The sequence below is a fragment of the Chiloscyllium plagiosum genome, chromosome 6, assembly GCF_004010195.1.
Source record: "Chiloscyllium plagiosum isolate BGI_BamShark_2017 chromosome 6, ASM401019v2, whole genome shotgun sequence".
Lineage (NCBI taxonomy): Eukaryota > Metazoa > Chordata > Chondrichthyes > Orectolobiformes > Hemiscylliidae > Chiloscyllium > Chiloscyllium plagiosum.
In genome coordinates this window covers 14,053,378-14,069,163 of record NC_057715.1, presented here as the reverse complement: position 1 = coordinate 14,069,163, position 15,786 = coordinate 14,053,378, and the positions used below count along the sequence as shown (strand labels likewise).

Here is a 15,786-nt window from a genome sequence, read left to right as displayed (position 1 = left end):
AGATAGCCATGGGGATAGTGAGATAGTCATGTGAATAGTGAGATAGCCATGGGTATAGTGAGATAGTTATTGGGATAGTGAGATAGCCATGGGGATAGTGAGCTGTCATTGGGATAGCGAGATAGTTATTGGGATAATGAGATAGTGATTGGGATAATGAGATAGCCATGCGGATAGTGAGATATTCATTGGGATAGTGAGATAGCTATGGGTATACTGAGATTGTCATTGGGATAGTGAGATAGCCATGGGGATAGAGATATCGCCATAAGGATAGTGAGATAGTCATTGGGATAGTGAGATAGTCATTGGGATAGCGAGATATCAGTGGGGATAGTAAGATAGCCATGGGAATAGTGAGATAGTCATTGGGATAGCGAGATAGTCATGGGGTTAGTGAGAGAGTCATTAGGATAGTGAGATAATCATGGGGATAGTGAGATAGCCATGGGGATAGTGAGATAGTCATAGGGAAAGTGAGATAGTCATAGGGAAAGTGAGATAGTCATTGGGATGGTAGGAGAGTCATTGGGATACTGAGATATCAATGGGCATAGTGGGAATAGTGAGATAGCCAAGGGGACAATGAGATAGTCATTGGGATAGTGAGATAGCTAACAGGATAGTGAGAGAGCCATGGGGATAGTGAGATAGTCATTGGGATAATAAGATAGTCTTTGGGGTAGTGTGATAGCCAGGGGGATAGTGAGATAGTCATAGGGAAAGTGAGATAGTCATTGGGATGGTAGGATAGTCATTGGGATAGTGAGATATCAATGGGCATAGTGGGGATAGTGAGATAGCCATGGGGACAATGAGATAGTCATTGGGATAGTGAGATAGCTAACAGGATAGTGAGATAGTCATTTGGATAGTGAGATAGTCATTGGGATAGTGGGATAGCCATGGGGATAGTGAGCTAGTCATTGGGATAGTGAGATATCCACGGGGAAAGCGAGATAGTCATTCGGATAGAAAGATAGCCATGGGGTTAGTGAGATAGTCTTGGGAATAGTGAGATAGAGCTGAAAATGTGTTGCTGGAAAAGCGCAGCAGGTCAGGCAGCATCCAGGGAACAGGAGAATCGACGTTTCGGGCATAAGCCCTGCTTCAGGCCTATGCCCGAAACGTCAATTCTTCTGTTCCCTGGATGCTGCCTGACCTGCTGCGCTTTTCCAGTAACATATTTTCAGCTGTGATCTCCAGCATCTGCAGACCTCACTTTCTCCTCAAAGAATAGTGAGATAGCCATAGGGATAGTGAGGTACGCATTGGGATAGTGAGATAGTCATTGGGATAGTGAGATAGCTAACAGGATAGTGAGATAGTCATTTGGATAGTGAGATAGTCATTGGGATAGTGGGATAGCCATGGGGATAGTGAGCTAGTCATTGGGATAGTGAGATAGTCATTGGGGTAATGAGATAGCCATGGGGATAGTGAGATAGTCATTGGGATAGAGATACAGCCATGGGGATAGTGAGATCGCCATGGGGATAGTGAGATTGTCATGGGGATAGTGTGATAGCCATGGAGATAGTGAGATAGACATTGGGATAGTGCGATAGCCATGGGGATAGTGAGATAGTCATTGGGATAGTGAGGCAGCCATGGGGATTGTGAGATAGGCATAGGGATAGTGAGATATCCACGGGGAAAGTGAGATAGTCATTCGGATAGTAAGATAGCCATGGGAATAGTGAGATAGCCATAGGGATAGTGAGATATGCATTGGGATAGTGAGATAGCCATGGGGATAGTGAGATATCCATAGGTATAGTGAGATACCCATGGGATTAGTGAGATATCCATAGGTATAGTGAGATAGCCATGGGGATGGTGAGATAGTCATTGGGATAGTGCGATAGCCATGGGGATAGTGAGATAGTCATTGGGATAGTGAGATAGTCATTGGGATAATGAGATAGCCATGGGGATAGTGAGCTAGTCATTGGGATAGAGATATAGCCATGGGGATAGTGTGATAGCCATGGGGATAGTGACAGAGTCATGTGAATAGTGAGATAGCCATGGGGATAGTGAGTAGTCATTGGGATCATGTGATAGTCATGAGGATAGTGAGATAGTCATTGGGATAGTGAGATAGCCATGGGGATAGTGAGATAGCCATGGGGATAGTGAGAAAGCCATGGGTATAGTGAGATAGTCATTGGGATAGTGAGATAGCCATGGGAATAGTGAGATAGACATTGGGATAGTGAGATCGCCATGAGGATCATGAGGTAATCATTGGGATAGTGAGATAGTCATTGGGATAACGAGATATCCATTGGGATAGCGAGATAGCCATGGGGATAGTGAGATAGCCATTGGGGTAGTGGGATAGTCATGGGGATAGTGTGATAGCCATGGGGATAGTGAGATAGACATTGCGATAGTGCGATAGCCATGGGGATAGTGAAATAGTCATTGGGATAGTGAGACAGCCATGGGGATTGTGAGATAGGCATAGGGATAGTGAGATATCCACGGGGAAAGTGAGATAGACATTGAGATAGTGAGATAGCCATGGGGACAGTGAGATAGTCATTGTGCTAGTGAGACAGCCATGGAGATAGTGAGATAGCCATGGCATAGTGAGATAGGCATAGGGATAGTGAGATATCCACGGGGAAAGTGAGTTAGTCATTGGGATTGTGAGATAGCCATGGGGATAGTGAGATAGCTATAAGGATATTGAGATATTCATTGGGATAGTGAGATATTCATTGGGATAGTGTAATAGCCTTTGGGATAGTGAGATAGCCATGGGGATAGTGAGATAACCATAGGTATAGTGAGATCGCCATGGGGATAGTGAGATAGTCATTAGGATAGTGAGATAGCCATGGGGATAGTGAGATAGCCATGGGTATAGTGAGATAGTCATTGGGATAGTGATATAGTCATGGGGATAGTGAGATAGCCATGGGGATAGTGAGCTAGTCATGTGAATAGTGAGATAGCCATGGGGATAGTGAGATAGTTATTGGGGTAGTGAGATAGTCATGGGGATAGTGAGGTAGTCATGGGGATAGTGAGAAAGCCATGGCTATAGTGAGATAGTCCTTGGGATAGTGACATAGTCATGGGGGCAGTGAGATAGCCATGGGGATAGTGAAATAGTCATTGGGATAGTGAGATAGTCATTGGGATAATGAAATAGCCATGGGGATAGTGAGATATTCATTGGGATAGTGAGATGGCTATGGGTATACTGAGATTATCATTGGGATAGTGAGATAGCCATGGGGATAGAGATATAGCCATAGGGATAGTCAGATAACCATAGGGATAGTGAGATAGTCAATGGGATAGTGAGATAGCCATGGGAATAGTGAGATAGTCATTGGGATAATGAGATAGTCATTGGGGTAGTGTGATAGCCAGGGGATAGTGAGATAGTCATGGGGATAGTGAGATAGCCATGGGGATATTGAGCGAGTCATTGGGACAGGGAGATAGTCGTGGGGATAGAGAGATAGTTATTAGGACAGTGAGATAGCCATGGAGATAGTGAGATAGTTATTGGATTAGTGAGTTAGACGTTGTGATAGTCATTTTCCATATCTGGAAGGGTATATGAATAGGAATGGTTCAGAGGGATATGGGCCAAATGCTGGAAAATGGGACTAGATTAATTTAGGATATCTGTTCGGCATGGATGAGTTGGACCAAAGGGTTGTTTCTGTGTTGTATATTTCTATGACTCTAAGACCAGTGACATTCCTGGTTACTGTGATCTTTACTGTTCTAGTTCAAGAATTCAGTATTTTCCTATCTCATGTACTATTCTCATTGTTCCAATCAATTGCATGTTTAACGCTGAATTCAGGAGCTTGCTATATAGGTCAGAGGAGTCACATCTCACCTGAAGCCTACTTCTGTGATCCAGGCTTATTTCCTCTCAATGTATTCCCATTTGTGGACTTGAAGGGGCTGAAAATACAGTTGAGTTAATGATTCTTTTCGGAGGGAATGGGATTCTGAATGCTGACCTCACATGGGGTTTCAGATTGCACGTACATCACAGATAGAGAGGAGGAACGCCAAGATGTTTTGTTATTTGAAGAATAACAAAATAAGGTGATGAGACCTATTTAAGATAATTGCTAAAAGAGCCAGAGGGGAGATGAGTAGAATTTTGTTTTTATTACACTGGGTTGTGGGGATCTGGAACATGTTCCTGAAAGGGCAGAGGAAGCAGATTCAATCATAATTTCCAAAAGGGATATTAATGTAAGCAGAGACATTTGTAGGGTTATGGGAAAGGGCAGGCGAGAATATAATTCTTTCAAGGAGTCAGTACAAACAACAGCAGACTAAATGGTTTCCCTACATGCTAGAAGATTAATTAATTCAGACCTTATGGTCTCTTTGATATTCTGCCTTTATTGACATGTATACAGTTGTACGATAGCACAATACCTACAGTCTCACCTGCTGATAAATGGCTCAATCGTCTGACCAACCACAGGAGCCATACTCATTGGCATTGGTTCTGGCGTAGCCAGCCAATAGGAATAGTCATTTCTTGATGCGAAATTGCAGACGTTGTTGATGTTACAGAAAAGAAATGGCATCGTGCTGAATCTTCGTAAGCAACTGCCTGCTGTGCCTGTATTGGGAAAGGACAGGGTTAGTCCAGGGGCACCGGGATACTGGCATGGCCTTGCCTCTGGTGATACAGCCAGGATCAAACTAATGGAACGTCGCCCCATGTCAGTGAACTGACTGACCACTAGCAACAACCATCATACCCCAAATTGTTCCCAATTGCTACTGGAATCACATGAGTCTGGAGGCAGAGCTGAACTGATCCAGCAGAAGATGTGGATAGCTATCTGTCTCCCAACACGATTCCTGATCTGTGCTCCATCTCTGGAGCTTCCTGTTTGTGGAGTGATTCTGTCATTGTTCACCTACTGGGATGGTGCCTGGATACTCACTGGTGCTGTCTCTATGGGCATTGGCTTAAAATTAGTGCCAAGGATCTGACAGTGGCAGTTCACTGGAAATGTCCCCATCTGAAATTAGGCATTGTACCCCCTATTTATATAAATCCAGTGTTTAATATAAATTCAAAACCCCATTGTATTGATTTCAGTATATCTCATTCCTGAGGCTAGTCTAGCCAATGACTTTTACATTGTTTTTAGAAGCTACCTCTCGTGTTTAAACTTCTCCTCCTGGATAAATATAGTATACTCATTCTCCCTCATTCTCAACTGTCTTGTTCTCCTCATGACTGCCTCACCTCTCCCCTTCTCCAGACTCTCCTACCCTCTCCCTTGTTGGATCAGTCTCAGAACTGTCTTGATTTTCATTTCTGTCAGAGCTAGCCAGTTGCACCTTGAACCACAGCTGATTGAGGGGACAACTCTAAGGGTTAAGGCTTGAATGCATTATCACTTTCTAATTCCCATGACTATCATTCCTGGGAATTGCAGCTGTATCTTACCAGAAATTGGCAAAGTAATTTTTGGCAAATCCATGGAGGACAAATTCATGAGCCCTGGTAAGTTTTCTCATGCTATCTTCTCAATCTTGTTTCATTAACTGTGTACCACACTCCACAGCATCCTGCTCATCTTATTTGACCAGTTGCCGTAGGCTGCAGTACTGACCTTCTGGGATTCCTGGCCAACTTTAAAGATCAGCTGAGCCCCTGGTTAAGTCATGGTGATCCACAGCTGCCCTGCATAGTTTGCCCTATTTGCGCTGGACATGTCATACAGAGGATACCCACTTTGCCAACGGAGCCCTGCATGATAGGTGGTGCATGCAGTTGCTGTCCATGGAATGTACCAATGAGAGAGATGTCAGGCGGAACCCCAATCCCAACCCCTCCCCCCATTCAGCCCATCGAGCCTCCCAGTGAGGCGTGTACTGCCTCAAGATTACTCCCTGATTCGATGCATTATCTCGGCTCCTGCTCCCACTCACTGACACGGTTTGGACCATATGATCAGAAGGAGCTCTGAGAACGCTCCAGCCCGATCTGCCCGGAATAGTAGCCCAGGGAGTGTTCTCAAGTGAGGAAGCATCCCATTGGCAGCTCCTTGCAATAAGATGGTTTACATCGAGATGTGGAGTAGAGAGGGGGGGGGAGAGAGAGAGAGAGAGAGAGAGAAACAGGAAGGTGGAGAGGGGGACAGATATCTAAGAGATGAGGGTGAATCAGCACAAGGGTAAAGAGGTAGAAAGGTGCAGTAATAAATGAAGGAAGAAATGGCACTGAGAGGGAAAAAGAAGTCAATCAGTTGGTTGTGTCTTTGCTCTTGTGTGTGGGACCTTCCATCGCCAGTGGAAACGGTTCAAGGATTTCCTGAAACCCTCGTTGAAGAAGATAAGCTTTCAACTCACCAAATGGGAGGAGGGTGCACTGTACCCCAATGGTGATGGTCCATGCTTCGGTAAGATGCCGCTGTCTTTGAAGCAGGGAACCTAATGGAAAGCAGACCCAGCCTTTCAGTCACTCACCCAAGTCTTGACCATGAGCCCTTTCATTGCCCTGGACATAGAGCAGCGAGAAGCCATCGTAGATTTTCGATGTCCCTTGGGGACAGCTGGGAATCTCTGTGGTTTGACTGTGTCGGGTCACAAGGAAGCCATGAGCTATCGACGCGGGGCCAGGATATCCCCGAGGGCCAGGAGCTCCTTCAGGGCCAGCAGGTCCTGGATAACCCCTCGGACCTTAAAGAACAGAGGCAGAAATGAGGCAACAATTACATTTCACAACATACGTGTGTTAGAACAGCACCATGAACTCAATTCAACATCACTGGGATGGTCATATGAGCGCTTTCAATATGATACTGAGATATGCAAGGAACTAATGAGATCGATGATAGTCAAGAGGGTAGCTTTTAAAGGAAGACAGTGAGTCAGAGTGGCTCAGATGAAGAATTCCAGAGCTTCGGGCCCTGGTGGCAGAACCACGTCTGTCAGTGGGAATGGAGCAATGGAAATCAGTGATGCACAAGGGACCAGAAATGCTGGGATGAAGGGCGTCACAGTGCAGACCGAGATGTTGGGATGAAGGGCGTCACAGTGCAGACCGGGATTTTGGGATGAAGGGCGTCCCAGTGCAGACTGGAATGCTGGGATGAAGGGGGTCACAGTGCAGACCGGGATGTTGGGATGAAGGGGGTCACAGTGCAGACCGGGATGTTGGGATGAAGGGCGTCACAGTGCAGACGGGGATTTTGGGATGAAGGGCGTCACAGTGCAGACCGGGATTTTGGGATGAAGGGCGTCCCAAAGCAGACTGGAATGCTGGGATGAAGGGGGTCACAGTGCAGACCGGGATGTTGGGATGAAGGGGGTGACAGTGCAGACCGGAATGCTGGAATGAAGGGCGTCACAGTGCAGACCGGGATGCTGGGATGAAGGAGGTCACAGTGCAGACCGGGATGTTGGGATGAAGGGCGTCCCAGTGCAGACCGGGATGTTGGGATGAAGGGCGTCACAGTGCAGACCGGGATTTTGGGATGAAGGGGGTCACAGTGCAGACCGGGATTTTGGGATGTAGGGCGTCACAGTGCAGACTGGAATGCTGGGATGAAGGGGGTCACAGTGCAGACCGGGATGCTGGGATGAAGGGGGTCACAGTGCAGACCGGGATGTTGGGATGAAGGGCGTCACAGTGCAGACGGGGATTTTGGGATGAAGGGCGTCACAGTGCAGACCGGGATTTTGGGATGAAGGGCGTCACAGTGCAGACCGGGATGCTGGGATTAAGGGGGTCACAGTGCAGACCGGGATGTTGGGATAAAGGGCGTCACAGTGCAGACCGGGATGCTGGGATGAAGGGGGTCACAGTGCAGACCGGGATGCTGGGATGAAGGGGGTGACAGTGTCAACCGGGATGTTGGGATGATGGAGGTGACAGTGCAGAACGTGAAGTTGGGATGAAGGGCGTCACAGTGCAGACTGGGATTTTGGGATGAAGGGGGTCACAGTGCAGACTGGAATGCTGGGATGAAAGTGGTGACAGTGCAGACCGGGATATTGGGATGATGGAGGTGACAGTGCAGAACGTGAAGTTGGGATGAAGGGGGTCACAGTGCAGACCGGGATTTTGGGATGAAGGGGGTCACAGTGCAGACCGGGATTTTGGGATGAAGGGCGTCACAGTGCAGACTGGAATGCTGGGATGAAGGTGGTGACAGTGCAGACCAGGATATTGGGATGATGAAGGTGATGGTGCAGACCGGGATGTTGGGATGAAGGAGGCCACAGCAATATAGAAGGATGGGCCATGTTGGGATATTAACACAAGTGTGAGAAATCTAAAACCAAAGACTAATGTAATTCTGCAAACACAGGAATGAGGAATGAATGGGAATTCAAAGGAACTCGAGTTTATTGGGGGGTGGGGGCGGATGGGAGCCCAGTCTGGAGGCTGTCGGAACAGTTGAATGTGCATGGAGAAGATGAGCTAATGTTGGGTGGTGTTGAGTTTGTCAGAGAGACAGGAATAAATGGCCTTAGTGGTAGAATGGATCAAAGCTCATGTTCCAGTGACAGAGGTGGCTGGGTTAAAGTTTACTTTAGCTTTGGACCACTTCAAGTTGGGCAAGGGGTGGAGTTGCTGGCAAGAGAATGAAAATTGAAGCACTGACAGAAGACAATAATTTTCATCTTCCCAATATTTAATTGAGTGAATTATCGCACATCCAGTTCTGGATAAAATCAATCTCTGAATCAGTGTGATTTAAAATAAGAACACACAGTTATATTTTTGAAGAAAGTGGGCTAATGGCAATATCAATAGACGAGTAACCCAGAGGTCCTGGCCCATGTGCTGATGGTACAGATTCAATTCCTACCCTGGCAGCGTGACATTTATATTCAGTTAATAAGTCTGGAATTGAAAGTGAATCTTAATATTGGGTGAAAATATGAATTATCAGCAATTGCTGTAAAATTTCATTTGGTTCACCAATTCTTTCATTCATGGATGCAGACATCACTGGTTAGACCAGTATTTATTGCCCAAGGGCAGTTAAGAGTCAACCAATTTGCTGTGGGTCTGGAGTCACATGTAGGCCAGGCCAGGTAAAGATAGCAGATTTCCTTCCCTAAAGGGCATGATGGGCTTTTCCTAACAATTAACAATGATTTGATGGCACTTATTTCCAGATTACTATTGAATTCAAATTCCACCATCAGCCACGACAGGATTCGAACCCAGGTCCACAGAACATCACCTCAATCTCCAGATTGACAGTCTAATGATAACACCAGTAGGCCATTGCCTCCCCACAGGGTCCAATAGTCCCATAGGACTAATGTTCTATCAGGAAGGAAATCTGCCTTCCCTACCTGGTTTGAGCGACATGTGGCTCCAGGCCCACAGCGACATGGCATTAACTGCTGTCTGAGATGGTCAGGCAAACTACTGAGCTCAAGGGAATTTTGGGATAGGCAACAGTTGCTGGCCTGTCAGCAGCATCCACATCCCAACGAAGAATAGAGAAAGGAAACGAGAACATAGCACTACCAGTATTGGACAACATTGGACAGCATTGGATACTGGGGAGTTTTAAAGACCTTATGTTATTTGTTGCTGAGAATGGGGTGCCTTTTTCACCAGAAATTTCATTTCATTCAGGACTAATCTCCATCAAGAGTCCTACCTGCCAAAGCAAAGCAAAACTTCTGACCCCATTATTCTTAACAGCAGAATAAATGAATGATCCATTCTGATTGACTCTGGCATGAGCAGAAGAGTAAACTACCCCTACAGACTGTCCTTAGATTAGGGCTATCCTACTGTGACAAGGTAAACTTCACAGCTCTAAACTTACTGAAAGAAGCAGCAATACCTCTCTCTCGACCAAACTGTTTATTGAGATGAAAGCGACAAGGAGAAACTGTTACAAAAGAATTTAAAGTTACATGTGAATTAACCACCTCTGAGGAGAAACAACAGAAACAAGCTGTTTCCTGGGGGAGGGAAGGTAACAACTGCTTGAGAACTTGTTGTCTCATGACAATTGGGCAATTAAGTCTGCCTGCAGAATGAATGTTCTGAAGTAAAAGGGTTAATTGCAGGTTTTTAAACAGAGAGCTAACTCTGAATGTAACAAGGAACAGGGGAGCTACTTCTGATAAGAACGCAAGCTACAGACTTGAGGACTCCAGAATTGTTATCAATGTTGGAGATGAAAGAATCTATTAAAATATCAATAATGTCACACTGCAGACTTGAAAGAGAGAAAATTGAGTATGAATCCAACACGAGAACAGGTCAGCAGCAGAACTTCAAAGAATAATACTGCACAGGGATAAAACCTTGGACACTTCCAGAGACAGACACTGTTGGTGAAATCCTGGCCAGATTCCATCCGTAAATTGGGTAATAGCCAAGTTAGGAGAAAGTGAGGACTGCAGATGCTGGAGGTCAGAGCTGAAAATGTGTTGCTGGAAAAACGCAGCAGGTTAGGCAGCATCCAAGGAGCAGGAGAATCGACGTTTCGGGCATGAGCCCTTCTTCAGGAAGGGCTAATAGCCAAGTTAGGTTGTCAGGCTTAACTTGCTTAATTAAGGGGTCTTATTTTGGTTGCTACATGCAATAAAGTTGAAATTATTGTTTCAGTACTTGATTGTCTGTGAGATTTCTGATTTAAAGGTAACCAGTGGTGATTTATCCTCAACGTGACACTCAATCTTGATCTGCAGTTCCGGTCATTCATTTAAAAACCACAGTGTGCAAGAGCCTGAACTGAGACCAGAGTCATGTTGACTGTACAAAGGAAGGTGTCCAGTTTCATTTCTGGACAATCCCCTATGAACCGATATACCAACTGGCCACCACTTACCTGCTGGACCAGATGGGCCAATTTCTCCTTTCAGTCCAGGCCTTCCCTCAAATCCAGGAGACCCTGGTTCACCAGGAGTACCGATTAGACCTGTCTGACCTGCAATGGGTAACAGATATAAATAATAATTGATATTCTCGTAATTTGGGAGTGATCCTTGACCAAGTGAGATATACAGAAGGGCAGAATGCTCAGACAGTTTTGCACTTCGAGGAACTTCCGCAGACAGGGAAGGGTAAGGCCAGTGATTGGCTTGAACATTCCCATTTGCTAATGGGGATATTCTCTGACTTGGGCCCGGGAAGGGAATCTCATCCATTGGGAGCACACTTGCATTCGAATTCAACCCCATGTTGTCCACAGCCCAGCTGGTGAACTGAGTGGGAGGGTTCCCACTCAAAGGGCAAACGATTCTTTGCAGATTTCCTTATCCCATGATGAGGAATATTTTCTTACCCTTGTCTCCTTTAATGCCTGGAAACCCAGGGTATCCCTTCGGTCCGTCTTCTCCTGGACGGCCAGGAAATCCAGCATCTCCCTTCACAATCTGCAGGGGTCCTTGTGGTCCGACAGGACCAGGTGGACCTGTTAACAAAGCATCACATGGTCAGCAAAAGACCTGACCTGAGACAGTCTGAGGAAGATTCGACACCTAAATTTAGAACACGACTGAGAATCAAATGGAAACAGAGCAAGATATTTACCTGGTTGCCCAGGCGCACCTCTATCACCCTGTGGCCCCGGAAATCCGGGAGATCCTGGAAGACCTTTGATTCCTAGAAGGATATTTGTGGAAATTATGTTACATGGAACGTGTTTCAAATAAGAAATTACCCAAGATTTTTGAAAGAAATCAAACACACAGAAAGGATTCCACGGATGTAAATGGTTTACAATGCACTTCGCTATATCAGTCCAATAATAAGCAGAGAATCTCTTCACAATCTCACACCATTACCACTGGTATTCCCCAAGCGTCTACTTTTGGCCTGTTCCTTTTCCCCCGGTATATGTCCAGCCCCTCACTTGGAAAACCAAAGTCATTGTCTTTTGGTTCCCACCACAATTCTTCATCCACAATTTCTGACTGTGAGCTAATCATCCGTTACTGATCTAAAATGAGAGGTGGCTGACCTTAACTGGGTGTAACAGCCCGCCTTGACCTATACTCCGATCCTACATTGGAACAGTGAATAGAGAATAGAAACTAAAACCGATCCTGATGTCAGAGAAGGAAGATGGGAATCATGGATTTTCACAGATTACCAATCAGGACAATTGGAATCTAGGAAGGAATGGACAAGAAAAGACAAGATGCCATCTAGTTCAGTCTCCACCATTCTGATCGTCGCATGATACAACTGCAGTGCGATTACGAAGGATGCATCTACCTGAAAGGGACTGGGGAGGAAGAGAGGCAGTGAGGGAGAAAGCAAGGAACGACAGGCTAGTTAACTTAAAATTAGTTGTAGGGAAGATGTCACAAATGTCATAAAGATTTTATACCTCAACGTGACACTTCGAAACATTCAAGGCAATTGGCTAGAGTCACATATTTGTGTGAAAGAGAAATCACGCTGAACAATTCTTTGAAGAAAGAACATAGGCTGCAGGATCTGGTGGATTTACTGCATTTAGATTTTCGGAAGGCATCTGATTAGGTGTCATATCAAAGTTTAATGTTGAAAGTAATAGTTGATGATGTAGGAGGTAATATATTAGCAAGGATAGAAGACTGGCTAGCTGACAGTAAGCAGAGGGTAGGAATAAATGGATAATTTTCTGGTTGGCAAGATGCAATGTCACAAGGATCAGTCCTGGGGTCACAATTTCTAAACATTTGTATGAATGACTTGGGTGAAGAGTACCACAGGTATGGTTGCCAAATTTGCCCAGTGACATAAAGATTGATCAGAAAGTAAACTTTAAAGCAGAGGTGATACACAGATATTGATATGAATGTGCAGGAAATTGATGATGCCACTTTTGGAATACTGCATTCAATTCTAGTCTCCCTGCTATCGGAAAGATGTTGTGAAACTCAAAAGTATTCAGAAAAGATTTACAAGGATTTTGTTGGGAGTTGGATGGTATGAGCTATAGGGAGAGGCTGAATTGGCTGGGGCAGTTTTCCTTAGAGTGTCAGAGGCAGAGGGGTGAGCTTATAGAGGTTTATAAAATCATGAAGGGCATAGATAGGGTGAAGAACCAAGGTAGGGGAATCTAAAATTAGAGGGCTTGGGTTTAAGATGAGGGGGGAAAGACTTAGAATGGACCTAAGGGGCAATGTTTTCATGCAGTCAATGTTGTGTGTATCAAGTGAGCTGCCAGATGAGGTGGTGGAGGCTGGTACAATAACATTTAAAAGACATCTGGATGGGTATATGAATAGAGGGTTTAGAGGGATATAGGCCAAATGCTGGCAAATGGGATTAGATTCATGCAGGATATCTGGTCAGCATGGACAAGTTGGACTGAAGCGTCCATTTCCGTGCTGCACAGCTCTATGACTCTGTGACTAAGTGAGTGGACAAGTATCTGGCAAATGGACTATAATATGGGGAAATGCAAAATTATCTATATTAGCATGATGAATTAAAAAGAAGCATATTATTTAAATGGTGAGACAGTGCAGTACACTGAGATGCAGAGGGTTCATAGTTTGGAATGCAAGTACAGCAAGTAATTGGGAAAGTTAATTGAAATTACTGTTTATTACGAGGCAAGTTGAATACAGAAAAAGGGAAGTATTGCTACAGTTATATAGGGCATTGGTGAGACTGCATCTAGTTTACTGTGCACAGAAAAATCTAAATGCATTGGAAGAGAAAATTTAGTAAACTATTACTTGGAAAAGTGTGGGTTATCCTATGAGGAAAGGTTGGCAAGGTATACATATATCTGCTGGAATTTAGAAGGGTAAGAGGGGTTTTAATTGGAACAATAGGAGTCGTGACAGGGTGGATGTGGAAATGATGTTTCACTCGTGGGAGAATATGGAAAGAAGAATAACATGTTGCCCATTGAAGATAGAGATGAGGATAACTTTCTTTCACAGAGGGTTAAGAGTCTTTTGGAACGCTTTTCCTTAAAAGGTGGTGGATGCAGAATCTTAGAATATATTTAAGGTAGCAGTAGGAAAGGTTCGTGATAAGTAATGGGATGAAAGGTTATCAGGAGTAGGTTAGACTGTGGAGTAGTCAGAATAGCCATGCTCTTATTAAGCAATGGAGCAGGCTTGAAGACTGAGGGGCATATCCTGCTCCTAATTAGTATGTTCTTATGCTCAAGGTGGTGGATGCAGAATCTTAAATATATTTAAGTTAGCGGTAGAAAGGTTCGTGATAAGTAATGGGATGAAAGGTTATCAGGAGTAGTTGAAAATGTGTTGCTGGAAAAGTGCAGCAGGTCAGGCAGCATCTCGACGTTTCGGGCATGAGCCCTTCTTCAGGAATGAGGAAAGTGTGTCCAGCAGGCTAAGATAAAAGGTAGGGAGGAGGGACTTGGGGGAGGGGCGCTGGAAATGTGATAGGTGGAAGGAGGTTAAGGTGAGGGTGATAGGCTGGAGTGGGGGTGGGGGCGGAGAGGTCAGGAAGAAGATTGCAGGTTAGGAAGGTGGTGCTGAGTTTGAGGGTTGGGACTGAGACAAGGTGGAGGGAAAGGAAATGAGGAAACTGGAGAAATCTGAGTTCATCCCTTGTGGTTGGAGGGTTCCTAGGCGGAAGATGAGGCGCTCTTTCTCCAGCCGTCGTATTGCTATGGTCTGGCGATGGAGGAGTCCAAGGACCTGCATGTCCTTGGTGGAGTGGGAGGGAGAGTTAAAGTGTTGAGCCACGGGTTGGTTGGGTTGGTTGGTCCGGGTGTCCCAGAGGTGTTCTGTGAAACGTTCCGCAAGTAGGCGGCCTGTCTCCCCAATATAGAGGAGGCCACATCGGGTGCAGCGGATGCAGTAAATGATGTGTGTGGAGGTGCAGGTGAATTTGTGGCAGATATGGAAGGATTGTGGAGGTGCAGGAGTAGTTATCAGGAGGACTTATTAGTGGGTCCATTAGTCTATACCAGAGTCAGACAAGATGCATGTTTGGAGAGTGGTTACCTGAGTAAAATTAAGTTCAATACGCAATTAAATCAGTCAGACAATACTACTTTCATAACTATGCCAAATGAAAATTGTCTCATTTCAATGTCAAATTGCATTCTTCATGCACACTCCACATTAATAATATTCAATATGCCGGTTTGCTTTCAAGTATTAAAAACTGTGCTATTATGCTTGTGGGTGCACAAATCAAAATGAATTAATGAATGTTTCCTTCAAAACACTTTGAAATATTGGATTCATTTATCAGTGATGTGTTGTAACACAGCAGCTGTGGAAGTTCAGGGAAGGAAGTTCAGAGTTGTGGGAGATCAACCAGTTCCTATGCAGACTATATGATCTTCCTGCAAGATTCTGCAGAGAATCTTCTACGGCAGTGTCTCAAACAATCAGGAATAATGAGATATAAGACGCATTAGAAAGAGTAAAATCATTAATGCCAAGAATTTGATGCAATGAAGGGTTATGGGTAGGATATTAAGGTGTTAGAGAGGCTACAGAAGAGACGAGTCAACGTAATACCAGTGATGAGGGACTTCAATTAAATAGAAAGAGTTTGATGAATGGTTATGATGTAAAAAAATGGCAGGGTCTCTATCAGCTATTTTTGCTCCTATTTCTCTGGGGCTTGGTTCAATGGCTGGGATTTGATGTTATGGGGTGGAAGGTCAGAGGTCAATCCTGTAGGACCTACTGATGATCACACCATAATTCAGAATGTGGTGATTCCATGAATAATGTACTGGCAGTCAGGCATGCAGCCAATGAAACCAATACTGGCCATTCAGAACTTCAAACCCGGTGAACCTCAATTCTAGAGCTGAGAGGGGAATGACAGTCTGTGCTCTTTGCATATAG

At 44.9% G+C, this 15,786-nt stretch overlaps 1 protein-coding gene across 1 annotated transcript in view; it reads right to left on the bottom strand.

The window, feature by feature from the left end:
- Positions 1 to 15,786, bottom strand: part of LOC122550473 (collagen alpha-1(IV) chain-like) — a 233,746-nt gene that overhangs the window by 12,637 nt on the left and 205,323 nt on the right. The window contains exons 45-49 of the mRNA XM_043691239.1: positions 11,534 to 11,605; positions 11,286 to 11,414; positions 10,830 to 10,928; positions 6,484 to 6,696; positions 4,441 to 4,618 (exon numbers count right to left, since the gene is read on the bottom strand). Coding sequence (XP_043547174.1) covers positions 4,441 to 4,618; positions 6,484 to 6,696; positions 10,830 to 10,928; positions 11,286 to 11,414; positions 11,534 to 11,605 — 691 coding nt within the window. The remainder of the gene's footprint in view (positions 1 to 4,440; positions 4,619 to 6,483; positions 6,697 to 10,829; positions 10,929 to 11,285; positions 11,415 to 11,533; positions 11,606 to 15,786) is intronic.